The 24009-nt window shown below is 42.2% G+C and overlaps 1 protein-coding gene across 6 annotated transcripts in view; it reads right to left on the reverse strand.

The window, feature by feature from the left end:
• snx9b (sorting nexin 9b) overlaps positions 1–24009 on the reverse strand; it is a 186675-nt gene that overhangs the window by 99186 nt on the left and 63480 nt on the right. For 4 of the 6 annotated variants that reach the window (XM_078556845.1, XM_078556844.1, XM_078556847.1 and 1 more), the window contains 3 exons: positions 17407–17554; positions 14989–15073; positions 7443–7568 (listed from right to left, as the gene is read on the reverse strand). In XM_078556845.1, the coding sequence (XP_078412971.1) occupies positions 7443–7568; positions 14989–15073; positions 17407–17554 (359 nt within the window). The remainder of the gene's footprint in view (positions 1–7442; positions 7569–14988; positions 15074–17406; positions 17555–24009) is intronic. The other 2 variants (XM_078556848.1, XM_078556846.1) reach the window with 1 other exon arrangement.

The following is a 24009-nucleotide window of genomic DNA, read 5'->3' on the forward strand; positions in this document are numbered from 1 at the left end:
GGAGGTGCCATAGGTGGGGGTTGAGGAGTAGGGGGTGATGGAAGAGTGGACCAGGGTGTCCCGGAGGGAACGATCCCTACAGAATGCCACCAGGGGGGGTGAAGGGAAGATGTGTTTGGTGGTGGCATCATGCTGGAGTTGGCGGAAATGGCGGAGGATGATCCTTTGAATGCGGAGGCTGGTGGGGTGATAAGTGAGGACAAGGGGGACCCTATCATGTTTCTGGGAGGGAGGAGAAGGCGTGAGGGCGGATGCGTGGGAGATGGGCCGGACATGGTTGAGGGCCCTGTCAACGACCGTGGGTGGAAAACCTCGGTTAAGGAAGAAGGAGTACATGTCAGAGGAACTGTTTTTGAAGGTAGCATCATCAGAACAGATGCGACGGAGGCGAAGGAACTGAGAAAATGGGATGGAGTCCTTACAGGAAGCGGGGTGTGAGGAGCTGTAGTCGAGGTAGCTGTGGGAGTCGGTAGACTTGTAATGGATATTGGTGGACAGTCTATCATCAGAAATTGAGACAGAGAGGTCAAGGAAGGGAAGAGAAGTGTGAGATGGACCATGTGAAAATGATGGAGGGGTGGAGATTGGAAGCAAAATTAATAAATTTTTCCAGGTCCCGACAAGAGCATGAAGCAGCAAACCTCCATGTCGCTTGCCATTTTAACACTCCACCCTGCTCTCTTGCCCACATGTCTGTCCTTGGCTTGCTGCATTATTCCAGTGAAGCCCAATGCAAACTGGAGGAACAGCGCCTCATCTTCCGACTAGGCACTTTACAGCCTCCCGGGCTGAATATTGAATTCAACAACTTTAGATCTTAAACTCCCCCTCCCCCCATCCCCACCCCGTTTCTTCCCCCTCCCTTTTGTTTTCAATAATTTATATAGATTTTTCTTTTCCCACCTATTTCCATTATTTTTAAATCTACAACTAATACCTTGTCAGTCTTTCCACCCCACCCCCACTAGAGCTGTACCTTGAGTGTCCTGCCATCTATTCTTAATTAGCACTTTTCTTAGATAATATCACCACCTTCAACACCTCTTTGATCCTTTTGTCTGTGACATCTTTTGATTATCTGCTCCTATCACTGCTTGCTTGTCCCTACAACCATCCCACCCTCAACTTCTTTCCCTCCGCCCCCCACCTTAAACCAGCTTATATTTCACCCCTCTCCTAACTATACTTCAGTTCTGTTGAAGGGTCATGTGGACTCGAAACGTCGACTCTTTTCTTCTCCACCGATGCTGCCAGACCTGCTGAGTTTTTCCAGGTAATTCTGTTTTTGTTTTGGATTTCCAGCATCCGCAGTAGCTTTTTGTTTTTGCGCTGTTAATTCGTCTACCATATTGTGAATGCTCCATGCATTCAGGTACTGTGCCTTTAGACTTGTCTTTTTAACATTTTTACACATCTTTTTTTGTCCTATGGCACTAATTAATGCCAGCCCTTATTTCCTCTGCCTTCCTCTTCTGCTTTCCACTTTTTTATCTTTCATTCCTATCTTTGTTTCCCTCTCGTGTGTCTCCCCGCTCAGATTCCCATTTCCCTGTCAATCTAGTTTAAACACTCCCCCACAGTACTAGCTAATACCCCTGCAAGGATATTGGTCCCAGTCCTGCTGGGGTGAAAACCGTCTAGCTTGTACAGGTCTCATGTTCCCCAGAATCAGTCCCAATGCCTCAGGAATCTAAATCCCTCCCTCCTACACCATCTCTCCAGCCACGCATTCATCTCGTCTATTCTCCTATTCCTGATCGCACTAGCATGTGGCATTGGGAGTAATCCTGAGGTTACTACCTTTGAGGTCCTGCTTTTTAATTTATTTCCTAGCTCCCTATATTCTGCTTGCAGGGTCTCATCCCACTTTTTGCCTATGCCTTTGCTACGGATATGGACCATAACCTCTGGCTGTTCACCCTCCCCTTTCAGAATGTCTGAAGCCGCTCACTGGCATCCTTGCCTCTGGCACCAGGGAGGCAACACACCATCCTGGTATCACGTTTGTGGCTGCAGAAAAGTCTATCTGTTGCCCAAATGATAGAATCCCCTATCAATATTCCTCTCCCACTCTTTTTTCCCCCCACTCTGTACAGCTGAGCCACTCGTGGTGCCACAGACTTGGCTCTTGCTACATTCCCTTGAGAAACCATCTCCCCTAGCAGTAACCAAAACAGAAAACAGTTGGAGAAGGAGATGGATCCAGGGGACTCCTGTACGACCTGCCTAGTGCTCTTATTCTATCTGGCAGTCATTCATTCCCTTTCTGCCTGTGCACTCTTTACCTGCCGTGTGATCACCTCACTGTACATGCTATCCATGAAGATCTCATCCTTGCAGATGCGCCACAGTGACTTCAGGTGCAGCTCCAGCTCCAAAACACGGATTTCGAGTAACTGCAGCTGGAGACACTTCCTGCACACACGGTCACCCTGGACACGGGAAGTGTCCCTGACTTCCCACGTCGCACAGGAGGAGCATTCTACTTGGCAGAGCTGCCCTGCCATGACTTAAACTTAAATTACTCCTTTTACTTTTACTTCCTCTAGTTTAGAGGATACTAAGGGCAGAAGAAATACTTACTGGGTCCTACTTACCAGGGCGGCTGCTCTTCTTTCTGAGGAAAGGTAGAAAATGAAAGGCTCACCTCCTTCCCTCTTCAGTGAACTCCCTCTCTCATGAAACTCCAACTGAAGCACTCTAACGCAGCCCAAAGCAGCATTGTAGAGGGCTCCCTTTTATGCTGTCTGAATCTAGCTTCTGAAAGCCTGTTTATGCCTGATAACTAACTTACTAGCTGCAGTTGCAAGCAGAGCCTGTATAATCCCTGTTTTAAAGCTGGACTAAAACTCACTTTCTCCCAACCCAAAGAGCGACTTTTAGTTAGTTGCTAAATTAAAGAAAGATTAGGCTTTAGATAGAAATTAATCCTTAAAAGTCCCTCTCTCACCAAACTCCAACTGAAGCACTCTAATGCAGCCCAAAGCAAAGTTACTCAAACAGTTAGAAGAATTAAAACCACTTCTAGCTTCTGGGTAACTATTGTACAGACCCACATCGACCACCCACTGGACTCGCCCTACACCCCCAAGGGGCTCCCAGCACTTCCCAACTACCCTCTACCACCCCGCCCCCCCCCCAACCGACTACCCCCAGGGGACACCCCCCACCAACCCTCCCCACCCAACTGTCCGACCTGACTGCCCAACTCCAAACCCCTTACTCCATACCGACTGTCCAACCAGTACAAGTGACCAGTGCTGTAAAAAAAAGGGGTGTGGCCTCCTTCTGTCCAATTCTGCAGAGCTCGACTGAAGGCCTCAGGAGCATGTTGCCCTGCACAGCTCTCACCTAGCCTGAGCCGAAAGGTCAGGCATGCCAGGATGAAGATGACTTCCAGGGAGGAGAGTAGGAGTGGAGTGGCAATCCGATTCTGATTGCCACTCCGCAGAAGTTCAGGCCCTATATTTCCACACAGCTATTTATGCTTGTAGCTCACCAACCTTATTCACTACTATTTATGCATTTATATGCATGTATTATAATCCTGTCTTTGCACTCCTTCTTAGTCTGCTCCTATCTAATATGGAATTATTCCCTTCTCTAACTATATGCACCTTATTCCTCTTTTCTATTTCTTTCAATTTGGTGTACCATATTTGCTGCTCACAATGCAGTCTGCTCTATACTGGAGAAACTAAACACAGATTGGGTAGCTACCTGGCAGAACACCCCCATTCGGTCCGCAAGCGTGACCCTAAGCTCCTGGTTGCCTATTCTTTTAATTCTCCATTTTGCTCTCACACTGACCTCTCTATCCTTGGCATCCTGCAGAGTTCCAATGACGCTTAACGCAAACTCGAGAAACAGCATCTCACTTTTCAAGTGGGATAAATTCAACAATTTCAAACCATAATCTCTGCCCCCATTTTTTTTCCTTTTCCTTTGCAGGTTTTGGTTTTAACTCTGTTTTCTCTTTTTTTTCTTTCAGACAGTAGTTGTTCATCCTTCTGCCATTCATTTCTCTCCCAGACATATCTTTTGTTTCATTACTTGTCTCCTAGTTAAATAGCTGAGGTCAATGGCCTTTCATCAAAACTAAAACAGCTTCTGAAGAAAGATCAGTGACCAAAACGTCAACTCTCCCCAGATATTCCCAGATCTGCTGTTGCTTTCCAACTATTTCTACTTTTATTTCTTCAGCTCAGTTTTCTCAGTCTAACACAGCTCTGTCCAAGTGGCTAGAAAACTGCCTTGACCCAACTCATGGCGCCATTCCATTTTGCATACTAACACTCTCTGCCTGATCAATTTAAGCTTCCCAGGTCTTGAGAATTAGAAGAGGCTATTTCTTATTGCTGTAAAAGAGGCTGAAGTATCATTAGTCTAAATAACCAAATCTATTAGGAAACAGCTTCTATCAACCCTCCATCCCCAGTAAGTATAAAGATGGGGAAGTTTACGTGCTGCATTTCACAAAGAATCCCTCCCCCAGATAGTAGTAGGCAAGGAGGGTGCACTGGCGGCAAGTGCATCAACAGGTGTACACTGCAGCAGAGACAGCACCAAACGGCAGTAAAGTGTACTGGGAGGGGGTGTCACTTAACGTGACCTGTTAGGTGCACTAGCTCAGTTTTTATTGTAATGAGAAGGGCTTTGATTTTCCATCTATAGTGGAGGAGTTGTAAAGTTCAAAATATGGGATTGGGATTTATCTTATAAGTCGGGGAGGTACAGCTCAGATTTTGGATATGAGATGGCTCAAACATTTAGTGTATTGATGTACAAACTTCATGTATTAAGGCTTGGATTTCCAGTGTTCAGAGGGCTTGGACTTTTAGTGTATTTTGGCAAGCTTGGATTATTAATGCACAGGGGGCTATATTTTGTAAATGTTTGTTCAGAAAATTTGTAAATATTTTATTAGAAAAGAAAGCAACTTGTGCTACTTAAACCTGCTCACCCCAAAGTAGTTTAAACAGCCCACACATGGTTGTAAAATGTAGATTGGATATCCCTGGCCAAATGCATGCTCTAGCAACAATGACAGAAGTTGCCTGGTGAACTCCTTGCAGAAACTTGGAAACACAGTTGTGGTGATTGTTTTGCTTTAAGGCCAGCCTTACTGAGTAAGGGTCACGTGGCCAGAAAAGTCAATCAACACCAAACTTGGGGAATCTCATAAGGGGGTGGAGTTTTCCTAGCCTGGTGGAGTGCATTGTAGTTGTGCTAGAAACAGGCAGCTAATCCAACAGCTCTGTAAATAAAGTTTGTTGTTCAACTAAAGAAGACTCTTGGTGGTACATCTCTACATCTGGCAACAAGGATAAATGATCCTGGTGCTACCTCTCGCCCTACAACTGTGAGTATCTTGTTTTAAGGGAGGAAAGAAAAAAAATATATACTCACCAGGTTGCCTCTCTTTGGGAGGATCAACCCATTTGACTCCTCCACGGAGGACTGGAGTCAATACATCGAACATTTTATTTCCAGGCCAATGAAACAGAGAAGGAGGCAAAGCGCAAAGCAATTCTCTTGAGTGTCTGTGGGAGTCAAGCCTACAACCTTATTCACCGTCTCAAGGCCCCAAGCGCACCAGACTCTAAATCTACGAGCTCACTGAACGATTTGGTGAAGGACCATTTTCAGTCCAAGCCATCAGTCATTATGCAAAGATTCAAATTTAATACGAGGGTGAGGGCCCCCGGCGAATCGCGACTTATATTGCTAAGTTGAAGCAATTGTCAGAGCATTGTGATTTCAGAGCGACCTTGAAGGACATGCTACAGGATCAGTTAGTTTGTGGCATGTGCAATGATGCCATTCTGCATCGATTGCTGACAGAAGACAATATAAGCTTTAAACGAGCAACGGAGATAGCTCTGGCCATGCAAAATGCTGAAAAAGATTCGCAGGAGCTACAGAGTTGCAAAATGGCACCGTTTACCAGTTAGGGCAGGAACCTGCAGCCAAGCGTGGCGCCAAAACCACAGAAGCAGCTGCGAAGCGGGAATCATTCCCAATCCCCCAGAAATCAAAAAAGTGTAATGGAGGCAATCAGACAGCAATTCTGAAGTTGAAATATTACCGATGTGGGGGTAACCACACTCCTGAAACATGTAGATTAAAGGAGGCAGAGTGCTATTACTGTCGCAAAAGGGGACACTTAATTAAGCAGTGCAGAGTTAAGTCCAGACTGCCAAATAACCAGCCAGCAAAGATATTAGAAGTACATAATGTGAAAGAGCCTTAAATAACTGATTCTGACATTCACTCTTTTTAATCTTAAAGCAGTCAAGGCAGACCCTATTATTGTCACACTCCACATAAATGGGAAGCCTCTAGTTATGGAGGTGGATACAGAGGCATTGGCCACAGTGATGGGTAAGCACGCATTTCAGTACCTGAGAGAAGGTACCCAACCCTTAAGCCTGGAGAGAACTTCTGCCCAGTTGAAGATTACAAGGGAGAAGACATAAAAGTAAAAGGCACCACCCTGGTACCTGTGAGCTATAGGCAGCAGTCAGCCCAGCTCTCAGTAATAATAGTGACTGAGGAAGAGCTAAGCCTTCTGGGCAGTGATTGGCTAAAAGAAATCAAGTTAAATTGGTCCATGATTTTTCAGGTGTGGGACAACAGTGTCTTTCACAACGAATTCGGAAAAATCAAAGGCTTGCAAGCCAAAATTTATGTTGATCCAGAGGCAACTCCCCCGATTTTTTTACAGCAAGACCAGTATCGTATGTCTTAAGAGAAAAACTGGATGCTGAGTTCAACAGGTTGGAGGAACTAGGCATCTAGCAGGTTCAATTTTCAAAATGGGCAGCACCTATTGTCCCCATACTGAAATCGGATAAGGCCATCTGTATCTGCAATGATTAAAAGCTAACAGTTAATTGGGGCTGCCAAGTTTGATAAATATCCACTTCCAAGAATTGAAGACTTATACGCTAAGCTGGCAGGTCATTGATCCTACACTAATGATGAACACGTGCTAGCAACTCGAGTTAGATAACACATCCTGGGGGTATGTCACAATAAACACACACAAAGGCCTATTCCCGTATACACGCCTACCTTTGGCGTGTCCTCGGCATGTGCAATATTTCAAAGGACGATGGAGAGTTTGCTATGGGGATTACCACCAGTTGTAGTATACCTTGATAATGTCCTCATAACTGGATTGACAGAGGCCGAGCATTTAGCAAATTTACAGGAGTTATTAAAGAGATTTCTGAAAGCTGGTGTCTGCCGAAAGGAGGAGAAATGCATTTTCCAAGCCACCGGGGTTACTATCTGGGGCACCGTGTAGACACAAGGATTACGCCCAGTGGAAGAAAAGGTTAAGGCGATAAAGGGAGGTGCCTTCCCCCACAAATACGTTCATATGTATATTTCAAGTACTAACATTTTGTGAATTACATTTCTGTTTGAAAACTTACATTTGGTGTCACTTGATATTCGATGTAACTCTTCAATCCATACAGCTTGGATCCCTTTTTTGGATCAGCCACCACACAACTCAATGAGGAAGATGGATAGTTCCAAACTGGACCAATTTCGCCCTTCTTGAAAAAGAAAACATTTGGATTTATGTTGCTACACTATATTCAAATGTAAATCTGGACTAAAAAAAATGGAGTGAATTTTAAATCCCCAAAATGGATGGGTTGTGGTTGGGCGAGTTGTTAATTTTTAAAATCTCAGACCCAGCCCCAACCAAACTCCCAACCCTCCCACTGCCCAATTATACAGAGACGAGCGAGGGGAAGGGCAGGGGGAAAGTTTGTATTTTAAGCAGGTTAAGCCCAAGCTTACCTTCTTCCCTTGCATCCAACCTTCTCCTTGACCCGTACAAAGACCCCAACTTATGGTTGGGACTCTGACTACCACCCCCAGTAGCTGCAGGCTCCTTACCTGCAGTTGCGGTCAATTAGCAGAAAGAGGTCTATCAAAGATAAAGGTTGCAAGTGGGGAAACCTACACTATTCCCAACTCCGGCCCCACTAATACACAACCTACCTATCAATATTGGGGACAATAACAATAATGGAAATTTTGACCCAAGTAGCTAATACTGTCCATGTGCTCTGACTGTTTCACTTGAGTCTCCTCCGAACTTCCCTCATCTAAATGTACCATCACAACCCTCTATGCCCTTCTCCTTCATATTTTGATCTAGCTTTCCTTAAATACGTGTATACTATTTGCGTCAACTACTTCCTGTGGTAGTGAGTTCCATGTTCCTGCTCATTAGATGGAGAAGCTTCCTCTGAATTCTCTGTTGGATTTCTTCGTGACTATCTTATATTGATGGCCTTGAGTTATGCCCTTTCCCACATTCTCTTTGTATCCACTCTATCAAAACTTTTCATCATTTTAAAGGCCTCAGTCTTTTTTCGAGAGAAAAGGAACCCAGCCTATTAAATATGTCTGTTGGTAGGAGTACACAGGCATCTGGTAGATTAAGAAAGGGGTGTGCAATAGGTAAAAGTTTGGGAACCTGTATCGTAGAGGATGCTGGCAATGACATGATTTATGATCCTTTCTGAAGCTTGGAGGCCAATAAAGGGATTAATGAAGCTGCAGAGTATCAATTCTGCAGGAGTTAATTGTTTTCAGAGGATTTAAGTTCTTATCATCTGTTTTGGCAGTTTCTTTTGTGCCAGTTTTGCATCCCCACTCCTGTCAGTGTCAGGAAGCAATTATTAAGACAACTGGATGATCGAATCAAAGATGTTTCTCTGAGTATTGATATTGATAATAAGCAGAATATATAGACCATACTCAACTAGCTCATGTTTGCAAAACATAAAACAAAACATCTATTGTTAGATGTGATTCCATGATTAGGCAGCATTTGCTGAACAATCTTGAGTGTGCTAATAGCTACACTAACAACCAATGTAAGATAATTAATTGAGTTTGTAACATGGCTCATTTAAGCTTGCTAGAAACAACATAAATTCACATGCAAAAACCTGCTCTTTGCAAGCAAAAGGAATGTGTTCAAGCCTCGAGCCATTTTTTTAATTAGCCAAAAGGATGGGGAGCCTATAGTTCCACATTGCTTTCTCCATGGCAATGCCTCAGCCAGAGTCAACTTGCCAACCAATCAGAACCCCCTTTTCTCCTGTAGTATAAATTGTTGAGATTGTTGAAATTTGGCATTCTTGCATTTGTCCTGATGAATAACTTCAGCAACTTGTCTCTCTTTTCAGCAATACTGAAGTTCTGTACTATCAGGCAACTGTGGATACTTGATGGGTAAGGGACTAAAGGATATGGAGCCAAGGTGCCTGGATGGAGTTAACATATGGATCAACCATCATCTAATTGAATGGCAGAATAGGCTTGAGGGGTGATTGACCAACTCCTATCCCTATGTTCTATACTTTATGGGTCAGAAATGTTTGGCAGGGTAGGTGCGTAAAATGTACATTGTCATTAACATCAATGGCCAATAAACCGATTTCCAAACACATCTGGTTTACAATGTTCTGTTCTTCTGCTTGTTCTTTTAATCTTTTCCTTACTATTCTTTTATCTGTTTTTTTTTCCATTAATGCACTCTCTTTTGTTATGATCTCACGGGAGGCCAGTAACTTTTAAAAAGAAATTTGAACTCCCAGTTATTAACTGAAAGAATGACACCACTTTCTCATTTTAAACAAAAATTTGTACTGTACAAGAGTTAAACAATGCAAATACTACTAACATTATATATCTCATAAACAATTATATTTTAAACCCGAAAACCTCAAGAAACCACTTCCTTTCTACTTTTATTTCCACCCAAGATTTCGCCTATACTTTAAAGGATCTACAGGGTTCCTTCACTTCTTCTGGGACCAAACCAAGTGTCACAGCTTTCTGGAAATCACTGATTCTTCTCCGTATTCCTGCTATTCTTCGAGGAATGAGATTTCTTGGGGTTCTTCCACTAGCATCCATTTAGGCTAATTCACCTTAACCACCTCAAAAGTGTGGATACCCTTGGCTCAAGCATTTTTTTAAAATTTATTCCTTCATGGGATGCAGGGCCTGCAAGGGCAGCATTTGTTGCCCATTCCCAATTGCCCTTGATCTGAACGGCTTGCTTCAGAGGGCAGTTAAGAATCAACCACATGTGGACCAGACAGAATGTTCCTTCTCTAAAGGACATTAGTGAACCAGCTGGGTTTTTAACAACAATCAACAACAGTTTCATGGTTACTATTATTGAGAGTAGGTTTCAATTCCAGATTTTGTTAATTGAATTTAATTTCCACCAACTGCCATGGTGGGATATGAATCCATGTCCCCAGAGCATTAGCCTAGTCCTCAGGATTACTTGTCCAGTGACATGGGCCTCATTGCACTCTTCCTTAGTGACTCCACATCAAAAAACATCCTTGGTGTCTGATAGCCCTTTGTTTCTAATCGACAGCTCCTAGACGATTTCTCTTTCTGCTTCTCAAAACTGCTTCCAGGAGCCAACTGCAACCGCTGGCAACTTTCTCTCTCTGCCTGTTTCCAAGCTGTTCTAGCTCCAGGTGTAAAATGCCTGTTTTCTCTGAACAATCACACAGATAAGCCCAAAACAAAAGGGTACCTCTCTGCAACCTATCCCCACAGCAACCTGGCACACCTGGGATATCCCAGATAGAGATTTCTACTAACTAACTTCACCTTCCAAAACATACCCCACAAAAGGAAAATGAATCTGAGATTTGAAAACAGAGACTTGTGAATGGTGGCAGTGCAGTGAGAAAACTGAAGCCTAGGAACTTCACTCTGGGCAAATGGGGATAGTAGAGGAGAAGGGAGATTTTTTGAATTGAGGGCTATTGGATCATGAGTGCTTCACCACAATGGATACTGAGCTGGAGACTGGGTCATTTAAAAAAAGAATCAATATTTGTAAAAGATGAATATAAAAAAAATCGGGGAAGAATGCCCACATATTGAAGATAATAGTAAATTCACTGAAAAAGAAAATAAAAGTAAGATTATACTCTGTATCCAACAAGGAGAAAATAATTTATATTTCATAAGCAGACAGAACTGACTCTGCCCCATTCCCACACTGGCCTCTCTGTCCTCTGCCTCCTTCACTGTTCTAATGAAGCTCCATACAAGCTCAAGGAACAGCGCCTCATCTTCTAATCAGGCACTTTACAGCCTTCTGGGCTGGAAATTGAGATCACAGATTATAACTTCTCGCATTTTTTCAGACAGTAGTTGCTGGTAATAATTCTGCCTTTGTCACTTTCAGCTCCTCAAGATGCATCTTTTATTTCTTTTGTTTTATTGGTATCCAATTTGCCTTGCACCATCATTCGTTTTAACATTTAATCTCTGCAGCGTTCCAGCCTATCACCAACCTTGCTTTTTTTCTTTCACCCCTCATGACTTTCTCTGTCTCTATATTTGCTTAAAATCCATTGCATCTCTAATTTTTTTCAGTTCTGATGAAAGGCCATCAACAGGAATCAGTGGGTGGGTTTTAATGATGGAAACGGTGGTCTTGCCTGCTGGCTGCAAAGCAAACGAGAACGCCACATCATATACTTTCTGCCAGGCCCACCAAATTAAATGCCAATTAAGCACTTATTGTGCAGCAGCAGTCCTTCCCCAGGGTTGGAGGAAACCTCCCTCCCCCTATAAATGGTGGACAGGCTTTGGGGAGTCAGGAGGCAAGTTACTCGGTGCAGAATTCGCAGCCTCTTCTAGCCGGGAATTTACGACACTGGTCCAGTTCAGTTTCTGGTCAATGATATCCCCCAGGATGTTGATGATGTGGGATTCAGCAATGGTAATGCCATTGAACGCCAAAGGGAGATGGTCAGATTCTCTCTTTTTGGAGATATTACCTGGTATTTGTGTGGCACAAACTTGCCACTCATCAGTCCAGGTCTGAATATTGTCAAAGTCTTGCTGCATGCAGGCACAGGCTGCTTCAGTATCTGAGGGCTTGTGAATGACACTGAACACTGCAATTATTAGCAAGTACTCTCACCTCTGACTTATAATGGAGGGAAGGTCATTGATGAAGCAGCTTAAGATGGCTAGGCCTAGGAAACTGCCCTGAGGAATCCCTGCAGCAATGTTCTGGGGCAGAGATGCCTGGCCTACAACAACCACAGTCATCTTCCTTTGTACTAGGTACGACTCCAACCAGTGGAGGAGAATTTTCCCCGATTCGTATAGAGCTCCGTTTTGCTAGATGATCTTGATGACACACTCGATCAAATGCTGCCTTAACATCATAGCTGGTCATTCTCAACTCACCTCTGGAATCAGCTCTTTTGTCTATGTTTGGACTAAGGGTGTATTGAGGTCAGGAGCCATGTTCCCCTGGCAGAACTCAAACTGAGAATTGGTGAGCAGGATATTGCTGTGTAATAGCACTGTCACATCACCTTCTATTACTTGTTGATGACTGAGAATAGATGATGCAGTGGTAATTAGCTGGGTTTAATTTGTCCTGGTTTTTGTGGAAATACTAGGCAAATTTCCACATTGTTGAGAAGATGCCAGTGTTGTAGCTTGTTATGATCTCTGTAGAGACCGATAACGTTCAAAAGAAATTCAAACCTGCAGTTTGCAGCTGAAAGAATGACCTCAAGATTTCACATATTAAAACTTTTGACTAAAAAAATACTAGTGACTAAACACTATCTTCTTTTCATAGGAAACTTATACTTTAAACCACAGCATGAAAAAAAATCTTCCACTATGGTTGTGTGTTACATTGCCCCTTAAGTAGACACTTCATCCTCCAAGAACTAGTCTAAAATTGTTCTCAGCTCTCACTGGATTGCTTCTTTTTCACATTCCAAGCTGGGTAATTTCTAGTCCCAGAACTGCATTTCACTGTGAGGGTGACGCTGTAGATCCATTCCTATAGCGCCAAGCTAAGTGAATCTGCCAGCCTCCTTTAAATCTTACAAACTCTGTCTTCAATATGAGCGTTCTGAGTGGTGACCATTAGAGTCAGCATTTTCTCTGCTTAAGGTAAAGGCCTGGCTGCATCTATCTCTTGCTCTCTATCCCTCAGATGACTGCAGGCCTCAGGTGTACAAGATTATGAGAGGCATGGACAGAGTGGATAGGGAGCAGCTGTTCCCCTTAGTTGAAGGGTCAGTCATGAGGGGACACAAGTTCAAGGTGAGGGGCAGGAGGTTTAGGGGGGATGTGAGGAAAAACGTTTTTACCCAGGGGGTGGTAATGGTCTGGAATGCTCTGCCTGGGAGGGTGGTGGAGGCGGGTTGCCTCATATCCTTTAAAAAGTACCTGGATGAGCACTTGCACATCATAACATTCAAGGCTATGGGCCAAGTGCTGGTAAATGGGATTAGGTAGGTAGGTCAGGTGTTTCTCATGTGTAGGTGCAGACTCAATGGGCCAAAGGGCCTCTTCTGCACTGTGTGATTCTGTGAAGACCAAACTGCAAAATACCATCTGTCTGTGATATTTGTGGGTTTATAGAGAAGCCTAATCTCAAAAATTGCTCCCTCTACCCTCTCCTCCATGGCAAAGGAAACACATTAGCTTTATATCCACATGGAAATGCTAATTAGTTATCTTTGATTCCCAACTTACTTTCATCCTAGAAGTAATTGGATATTTTACAGCAGCACTGCTTTACAACACGACACCTGTAACACATTTCTGGGACTTTGGGATATCCAAGGTCTACTCAAGGTATATTCAGAGACTACGGTCATTATCTGAGTGTAAATACCTTGCACCTTCAGCTGTGGCTCAGTTCATAGCACCCTCGCCTTTGAATCAGAGGGTTGTGGGTTCATGTCCCACTCCTGGAAACCAAGAACTGTGATTGTACTCGAAAGAGTTGCAATCTGTGACTGTTGATAATTCGAAAGAGTTTCCTCTTAGAAAAACAATCTGAGTCTTCCTTTGATCGTTAACAATCAAACCACCCAGGCTTACCATCAGGCTGCAGAACAGGTCATTTGTCCTAAATTTAAAGAGTCAGACCCAAAGTATCATAATCTTATAAACCTCATAATTGTAACAAGTTGTACTGGAACAGCTTGGCTAGGGGTGTGGCTAGTTCTGGAGCACAAGTATTCAGTATTACAACCAGAATGTTGTCAGAACCCATGGCCTTTGCTGCATCGAGTACCGTCAGCCATTTCTTTAACACATGGAGTGAATCGAATTGGCTGAAAACTGACATCTGTGATGCTGGGGTCCTCAGGAGGAGACCGATATAAATCATCACTCAGTACAACTGGCTGAAGATGGTTGCAAATGTTTTGATCTTGTCTACTTAGTGCTAGTAAAACATAGGTTACAAAATTTAATGATTCAACTTCATGTGAAAAAAGACATGCATTTATCTTAAGTCTTTCACAACCTCAGGATGACCCAAAGTGTTTTACACACAATGAAGGACTTTCTGATGTATAGTAATCATTGCAGTGTAGGAAAGGCGGCAGCCAATCTGCATAAAGCAAGGTCCCTTTTTGTGATGATGGTTGCAAGATTAAACATTGACCAGAATACTGGGGAGAACTCCCTTGCTCTTCCTCAAAATAGTGATGAGATCTTTTATGTCCACCTGAGAAAGCAGACAGAGCCTCGGTTCGATGTCTCATCCCAAAAATTACACTGTTGGCAATGCAATATGCCGTCAGTACTTCACTAGAGCATCAGCCTGCATTTGTGCGCTCAGGTCTCTGGAGTTACCTTCTGACACTGGGGTAAGAGTACTACCTACTAAGCAACACTGACATACCACCTTAGACGTATCAGACTAGCAAAACTGTTCAACGTGCATCAAGAAAAAGCCATTTCCTCACATCTTCGGTTTCTTCAATTCCTTTCAAAGGACCAAGTTAACCAGCCACTTTATCATATTTTAAAATCAAAGTACAGAATATATGTTTCAATTATTATAACAGTCTTCTCATCCAACTTAACAAGATTTCTATGACTTTCTATAATTCTCCCTTCCCAGCCACCAGTGTAACATACATGGACTGTAATCTTCTCGGTAGTTTTTACTGGTTGCTTTGAAAGTAGATAGACTTCAGGTCCATGTTTGGAAAAGGTTGGAAATCTATATTAAAAAATAGAAATTATGAGTACGCAGATACAAGACTTTGCAGTTAATCACAATCAACAAAGCCAACATGTAGTTTTGTACATTTTCTCGTTTGATTTTTGAACAGTTTGCATCTATGAGATAAAGGAGCAATAGGACTAAGTTATTCTAGCTATTCTCTAGCTCAAATATTTATAATATGTTAATCTTAAAAAGAAGTGCCAACACTACGAAATTGAACTATTTGAAGAAAAGCAGGAATCCTCCTGACCAACATTCCATCCTCAATCAAAAAGACATTCAATTGCAGTTTTTGAGACTGGACGTGCAGGAATTAACTGCTATATTTTCCTACCTAACAATTGTGACTAAATTTCAAAAACAATCTACTGGCTCTAATGTACTTTGGGGTATTCTGCCAAATGAGAAAATGCTCTAGAAATGCAAATTCTTGATTCCTTTCATTTCCTTTTTAATATTTAAAGCTGATCTGACTAAAGAAACTCACTCAGTGCAGTTACCGAGAGAGAGTTGAAAAAAACAATTGCTGAGGCACCCAGGTTGCTGACTACCTCCAACTATTGATCTTAATTCTGCTCAGCTCAAAATAATCTAAAGGTTAATTTAAAATTTTGTCTCAACAAACACACGAATCAGTATCAAGTGACAGACGCAGAATAGGATATGAAACTTCAATTTTCAAAACTGTTCTTTTATCAAAAAGCAAAGAATCAAAGTTTTTTTTTTAAAATGCTTAAATTATTAGTAATGTTGACATGGGCATTCCAGGAAGCATAGTCACATGCACTGACACTGTTTGTACTGTGATGCATTGGCTATTTAAAAATGCATAATATCTATTAATAAAAAAGCCTTTTACTTTGTTCTGGTTTGCTTGCAAACATAGTGCTAAACTGAATGCCTGTATTTGCAATTATTTAAGAAAACATAAATCTTCCCCTTCCACAGTTGGAGGTTGCAAAACAGTTTATAACGTTACATTTCATCAAAAACAACAGAGTATGAAAACATATCAATGAAAATCTTAACTGATGGGTGCCTTTTCAAGAACAATAATTGCAAAAAATCTATTTTGGTAAGAATCAAAATTTGCCAAAGTGAAGTAAATCCAACATAGCAATGGCAGGTTACCCCACCCCTAATTAAGTAATTATGCTCTTCAAACAACAGTCACATAGAACTGCACTAGAAAGTAGTCTCTAATTTGCCAGATATATAATATGCAACATATCAGCATAATTCCTTAACACGAAAATTACAATCAAAAAGGCTGATGGAATTTTGGCCTTTAGCTCAGGTGGTTAGATTACAAACAGGAGGAAATTCCTTCAATTGTTTACAGCTTTACCCCATCTGGAGTACTGTACTCAGTTTTGGGCATCGCACCTCAGGAAGGAGATACAGTTGCCTGAAGGGTACATCATGTATTCAACAAAATGAAACCATGACAATTAGAGAATCAAGTTATATGGACAGGTTGCACAAACTTGACATATTCCCTCAAGTACTGAAGATTAAGGGGTGATCTAATTAAGGTGTATAATATAATTAAAGGATACTATATGGTAGAGAAAAAAACGATTTCCTCATAACAGTGGGGGAAGGGGGTAAACCTGATTATAAGAGCTAGGTTGCCCAATGATGATATCTTTCTTAAGCAAAGGATAACAGAAGGCTGGAACTCTCTTCTATAAAAAGCTGATGAAGCTAGGTCAATTGAAAACTTCAAATATAAGATCAATAGATTTTTGTTAGTCTAGAGTACTGAGGGGCATGGGACCAAGGCAGGTATAGGGAGTTCATACAGATCATCCAGCACTAACTGAAAGGTGGAATAGGAACAAAGGGCTGAATGGCCTACTCCTATTCCTATGTCCCTATGCTATGTTGTAAATTCAGAATACCTCACCAACACAAAGTACAATATTTTTATGAAGAAAATTATCTAAACATGTTTTTTTACAATATACCAGATCTTATGATAAAATACCTTCTGAACAAAAAAAATGTAACATTGCCTCTGTTTTGCCAAATAGCCACCAATGAAATTGCAGGTTTCAAAGCCACATTTGAATTTCGTTATTAGGCTTATGGTATAGAGAAAAGGAATTTCACACTCTCAATTATTTGCTAACATATTACACCAACATATAAGATAGCTTCTACACACAAAACTAACAAAGCCAAAAGCTTGAGAAACCCTTAATATTAAGCACCTATTTTGCCACACATTACTTGAACAACTATTCATTTTATTAAGGAAATTTATTTTTTCCAGACTTTGCAACAAGAACATGAAGCATACATCTGATATTTATTTCCACTACCTATTGAGTGACATTTTCACAGAACTGTTGCGAGGAGCTCCACGAGACAAACCAGTCTCTGCTGACTCAGACTCTGTGTGAGGAAGAATATTTGGAGACGGTTTGGGCTCGTCCCAGTCGTCATCCCATTCGTCATCCTCTGCAACACCTACAGAATAGCAAATCTAATATTAATGCAAAAAAAAGTTATGTCAAGGTTCCCTACAAATGCAATTTTATATGAGCATCCATTTTAAGAATACAGGAATTGTGCTCAACCCTGCTTAGGAGTGCTAAAGCAACTCATAAGAGCAGGCAGACAGTCAGACAAGTTATTAGGTTTTTCCTGCACAGTTCTTGGGTCATTTGAAAATACTAACAAATGCAACTTCAAATATTACAAATAAAACAAAGAAAAGCATAAAATCAGAAGGTGCAACTTCAGATTTTCAAAGCTTTGAGTAATTTATGATTGGATTTAAATCTGGATTAACTGCCAAAAAATAAAAATCCAATACAATAATATAAGATAAAAGCAAAAAACTGCAGATGCTGGAAATCCAGAACAAAAATAAAAATACCTGGAAAAACTCAGCAGGTCTGGCAGCATCTGCGGAAAGGAACACAGTTAACGTTTCGAGTCCGTATGACTCTTCAACAGAACTAAGTGTGGAAGGAAGATCTCCAGAGGAGATGAGGTCAGTAACAGTCCTGGAAACAATGGCTTGATGTTCAGTGGTGGGGTCATGGTCCAGGGAGGAAGTGTCTGCGAGTTGACGCTCAGCCTCTGCGAGGTAGAGGTCAGTGAGCCAGTGCACCTTATCTTCCGACTAGGCACTTTACAGCCTTCCGGACTGAACATTGAGTTCAACAATTTTAGATCATGAACTCTCTCCTCCATCCCCACCCCCTTTCCGATCCCCCCCCTTTTTTCCCCCCAATAATTTATATAATTTTTCTTTCCCCACCTATTTCCATTATTTTTAAATGTATTTCCATCCATTATTTTATCTCTACCTTTTAGCCTATTTCGATCCCTTCCCTTCACCCCACCCCACCCCCACTAGGGTTATCTGTACCTTGCTTGTCCTGCTTTCTACTCTTAATTAGCACATTCCTTCGATAATATCACCACCTTCAACACCTCTTTGTCCTTTTGTCTGTGACATCTTTTGGCTATCTCCAACTATCACTGGCCCTCTATCCAGCTCTACCTCCCCCCCACCCTTAACCCAGTTTATATTTCACCTCTTTTCTATTTTTACTTAGTTCTGTTGAAGAGTCATACAGACTCGAAACGCTAACTGTGTTCCTCTCCGCAGATGCTGCCAGACCTGCTGAGTTTTTCCAGGTATTTTTATTTTTGTTTTACAATATAAGAGTTCTGTTCAAACTTTAGGAGGGTGGTAAAAACAAAAAGCCTCTGATGGTTACAATTGTAGCGGAGGGATTTTAGACTAAATACCTGGAACACTCTGCCTATGGGGATGGTGGAACTGAAGACGTTAAATGACTTGAAAAGGAAACTGGATGGGTACTTGAGGAAAATAACTTGCAGGACTACGGGGATAGAACAGTGGAACGGGAATGATTGGATTACCCTACAGGGAACTGGCATGAATTCAATGGGCTCTCTGTACCATGACGACCCATGACTTGACAAAGAAACCAAAATAAATTAACTTTGCAATCTCCTTTTTCTACACTCAGGATGGCCTAAACCTCTCGGACGACACTTAAGTACTTTTTAGCCTATTGGCACTGCTTAAATCAAATTGACCAAGCTACATAGTCTCTGGGAATTAAATCAGATAATGCCCAAAAACAGCCACAGGGATCACAATGCATGATTAAACAGTGTCCATTGACCGAAATGTAGGCAAGTACCAGTTTTGTGCTGCCTGCACATTACCATAATTTCTATGTACAGCCAACACTCATTGTGCTGGTCATTGGCTGCATGCATCAGCAAGGGGTCCAATATTGCAAAAGCCTATTAGTACTTAAGCTTGTCTGCATCTGTTGAAGGAGACATGAACTGTAACTACTAAGGATATTGAGATTATTGTTGCACAGCACACTTCATACCCAATCAACAATAACTAGCCATGGGAGACAGCAGGGACCAAGGTTTTGAGATGCTGCACAGAAGGTCTTCATTGAAGAGGTGGAAAGGAGGAGTGATTTACCCTCAACAAAGTTGGAGTCCCTCCAAACATTTGTTTAGAAGACAGTGGCAAGTGGCAGCGGAGAAGGTAATATCAGGAATATATCTACAAGACCACGGATGCAGTGAAAGAAGCAGCTAATGGTCTCATACAAGTGCTTAAGGTCAGTGAATGCATATTCAGATGTCATATTCTACCAACTGCACCACTAACCTCAGCCACTGCTCATTTTATCACACTCCAATTTCTATTAGTCAGGACTCTTTCACTTCATCTCATCCTCACACATAACACTGCTACAAGTCTGAAACCTACATCTCACAGCTTGCACACACTGTCAACCATGACAGCTATATCACCTAAACATATTGCGTGATATGCAATAACACATTTCTACCCCCTCCTTCCCCTTTGCAGCCAAAGGTAGTGCATAACCAAAGGCAGGTATTGGCTGAATGGGAGAGGTGTGCCTGCATGATCTAACCCCTATGGAGGAGACAGTGCTAACCATTATGAGAAGGGCCATTGCTGAGGCCATTGCCACCAGTGGGGCTGAACTGATTAATAATGATAATACTCCTTCGCTCATCCTGTTTTTCCCCCATCCTACAGTTTCTTCCGACCAAGAATCTGCTGGTGGTATAAGCATGCACTTCTTACCTTCTCCCATCCCCTCACCATAAGCCAACCATGGTCCCTTTTTCCTTTCAGACACCCAGGAACTATAATTTGTGCAAGTTGATGAAGAACAAACGGCAGTGAAGATGAAGAGACACTGTCACTCAATTACACAGTCGCAGCCACAACATGTGACTTAGAGGATAGCACAGAGGCAGGATCTGCATGTGGTGAAACACCAGGCATAAATGTGCAGCAACCAAGGCAAAGGGAAAGGATTGCTTACCAGAGGATGAGGTACCATACTTGTTCTGCTACAGAGGATCAAGATGATAACTTTAATGGACAACAGTAGGTAACTGTATGGTGTACCCAGTCAAATACTTGATGTACTGGAAAGCCGACCAGAGAGCCTGCATTTGATGTCAAGGAGCATGGAAGGGTCTGCCACCAATTTGGCACAGGGTTTTTGCACAGAGTTTTGGAGCTCATCCTTTACAACACCAAAGCAGGTGGTTACCTCCAGCTGCACACTAGTGGAATCAAACAATGATCTGATAACCAATGTCTCAGCTTTCTGTTGCAGCACAGGCAGCATCCACCCAATGACTTAGTGCTGCCACGCAAACTCAGACTGCTGCAATCATGTTCTGTAAACCACCATTCAAAGGCACTTCCAGGGCATCACAATTCTCCAGCACTCTACTATACAAGAGCAATAAGATTGCTGAGGAGTCACCCCAGGAGTGGTTCTATGGCATATGAACCTGCTGTCCTCTCTCAATAACATCATCTCTGATCACAACCCCACCAGTGCCCTTGCCATTAGCTGTCAACCAGCCAGACTGCTGCCACCTATATCCAGATGGTGCAATCTGAAAACAGGTCTTCCAGGCCCAGAGTTGCTTGAGGTCACCCTCCAAGGACTGCAATCACCTCAGTAGCCTTCCACCGGCCACGAATTAGCCACTGGGGAGGCACCTTGTAGGAGCACTAGAACAGGCATATACACATGGAATAGACACTAAGGGAATGCATAAAGATAATTAGTTGACTTGTGTATGCATTATGGCATAATTTAGTTTATTAATTTGGATTATAATGTGCATTTGGCATTGACTTTCATTTTTGCATTGTTGTCAAGAGGATGATGTGATGATCGGAAGCAGAGGAAAAGTAAGGAGTATGGGACTGTTGGTGAATGTGGAATAGGGGTTGAGATTACAGGCATCATTTATTGTTTGCTCAAGCAGATTCTGGGCAGAAAGGAGCTGTCTCGGTTGCAACTGCCCCCTCATCCTCCTCTTCCAGCTCTGCTTCTTCAGCTTCTTGCCACATAGCTGGTTGAAGGGTTCTTCCCTCTTGATGGCAAGATTGTGTAGCATGCAGCATACCAAGACAACTCTTGAGACCAATTCAGCAGAGTGCTGTAGGATTCCTCCAGAGTTGTCCAGGCAGTGGAACTGCTGCTTCAGGATGCCAATAGACTGCTCCATAAGAGTGGTGCTCCAAAATGGCAGTGCTGGCATCAAATCACCGTTGCATTTTGATTGACATCAGAATCTATCTGCTCTGCATCCTGCCAACTAACGTTAGACATACACATGCAAATGCCATCTTTCCATAATTGTGCATTTTTGACACTTAAGGAGACCCATGTTACCCAAGAAATGGACATGAAAAATCCCAATTCCCTTCCCTATCCCATTTCATCCAGCACTCATAATTCAGACTCGAGGAAGGATTAGGCATGGTTATTTAATTGCTCATTTCTAACACAGATGACACAAAAATACATATTTGTATTTATGATCTTGCGTTCTTTGGGACAGGAACTGACATATGGCCCTTCCTTCAAAATGATCATGGTTGAACTTCGCTTCAAATTCACTTTCCCGCTTGCTTCCCATATTCATTGATTCCATAAGAAAGCAAAAACCTATCTATTCCAGCCTTGAATATACTCAACAATGGTACATCCACAAACCTTTGGGAAAGAGTATTACAAAGATTCACCCTCCACGTGACGAAATGCCTCCTCATCACAGTCCTAAATGATCAACCCCTTAGAGACTCATGTTCAAGGTTCTCCAGCCAGAGGAAACAACCTCTCACTGTCTCCCCTGTCAAGCCTCCTCAAGATTTTGAGTGATTACATAAGCTCTCCTCTCATTCTTCTAAACTCCAGAGAATATAAACCCAATTTACTCAGCCTCACATCATAGGACAACCCTCTCATCCCACCAACCGACCTTCACTATACTGTCTCCAATAACATTATATCCTTCTTTAGCTATGGAGGCCAAAACAGCACACAGTACTTCAGGTGTGATCTCACCAAAGCCCCATACAATTGTAATAAGACTTCCTTGTTCCTCTTGCAATGAAGTCCTACATGAAATTTGACTTCCTAATTGCTTGTACCTGCATGCTAACTTTCTATGTTCCTTGTATAAGTACACCCAAGCTGTTCCAACTAACATTTTAAAAAATATTCTGTTTTTCTATCTTATTGCCAAAGTGAATAGCCTCACACTTCCCCACATATACTCCATCTGCCACCTTGTTGCTCACTCATTTAAACTGTGTACATCTCTTTGCAGCTTCTGTGTCCTCCCCCCAGCTCACATGCCTACCAAGTTTTGTATAACCAATAAAATTGAATACATTACTCTCATTCTCTTCATCCAAGTCATTAATCTATATTGCAAATAGCTGAGGCCCAATCAGGCATTGCTCTTTGCAGCACTCCACTAGTTACAGTCTGCCACGAAAGTTAAATAAAACAGAAAATGCTGGAAATACTCAACGGGTCTGGCACCATCTGTGAAGAGAGAAACAAAGTTAATGCTTCAGGTCAAGGATCTTTCTTCAGAACTACAGATAAAGATGCCCCATTTATCCCTATTTGTTGCTTCCCGTCTGTTAACCAATCTTTCATCAATGTTAACCCGCAACCTTTTGTGAGGTTCCTTATCCAATGCCTTTTGGAAATCCAAATATACTATATCTACTGACCCCACCTTTATCTGCCTACTAGTTGCTGTGGCAGTCTTCTGTCTCTTAAGACGATAGTTGATCACCACGATGCAAACTCTGTGTTCAACATCACCAGGTGGGGCCCACTCCAACATGGCAATCTCTGCCGCATCTGTTGTGGTGGAAGACAGTGGGCTGAGAAGCTGCACAATTTGTTGGCTTCTGTTTTCTCTGGTCCCTCTTCTTTGCCAGCTGACCTTTTAGTTTCCGCTCACCTCTTCCAATGCCCTTCCAGTCAGCCTCCAGAAGTGACGGCTGTCAGCGACTATCTCCCAGCTGTCAGTGACATTATCTGCCATTTCGTATCTTGCTTGCAACCTACTAGCTACATCCACAAAAACCTACAATAAATTTGTCAAACACTTTTTCCCTTTCCTAAAACCTTATTTACTCTTAGAAAATCAGAGTATGATCATAGTCAGTGTTATGTTGACTTCCTCAATACTTAATTTCAGAATTTTCCTGATGACTGATGTCAGGCTAACTTCCCTATTTTCCCACTCCCTCCTTTCTTGAATAGCAATGTTATATTTGCTAACTTCTAATCTACTGGAACCGTTCTAGAAGATAGGGAATTTCGTAAAATCATAACCAGTGCATCCATTATCTCTGCAGCATCAATTTTCAAACCCTAGGACCATGAGGTCCTGGGGATTTGCCAACTTTTACTCTCTTGAGCTTCTCTAATATAAATTTTTTTGTTGATATTAATTACTCTAAGTTCCTCACTCTTATTAGCCACTAGTTTTCCCTTTATTTCTGGCACGTAATTTGTTCTTTTACCATGCAGATTGATACA

Source organism: Cetorhinus maximus, chromosome 14, assembly GCF_964194155.1.
Source record: "Cetorhinus maximus chromosome 14, sCetMax3.hap1.1, whole genome shotgun sequence".
Classification (NCBI taxonomy): Eukaryota; Metazoa; Chordata; class Chondrichthyes; order Lamniformes; family Cetorhinidae; genus Cetorhinus; species Cetorhinus maximus.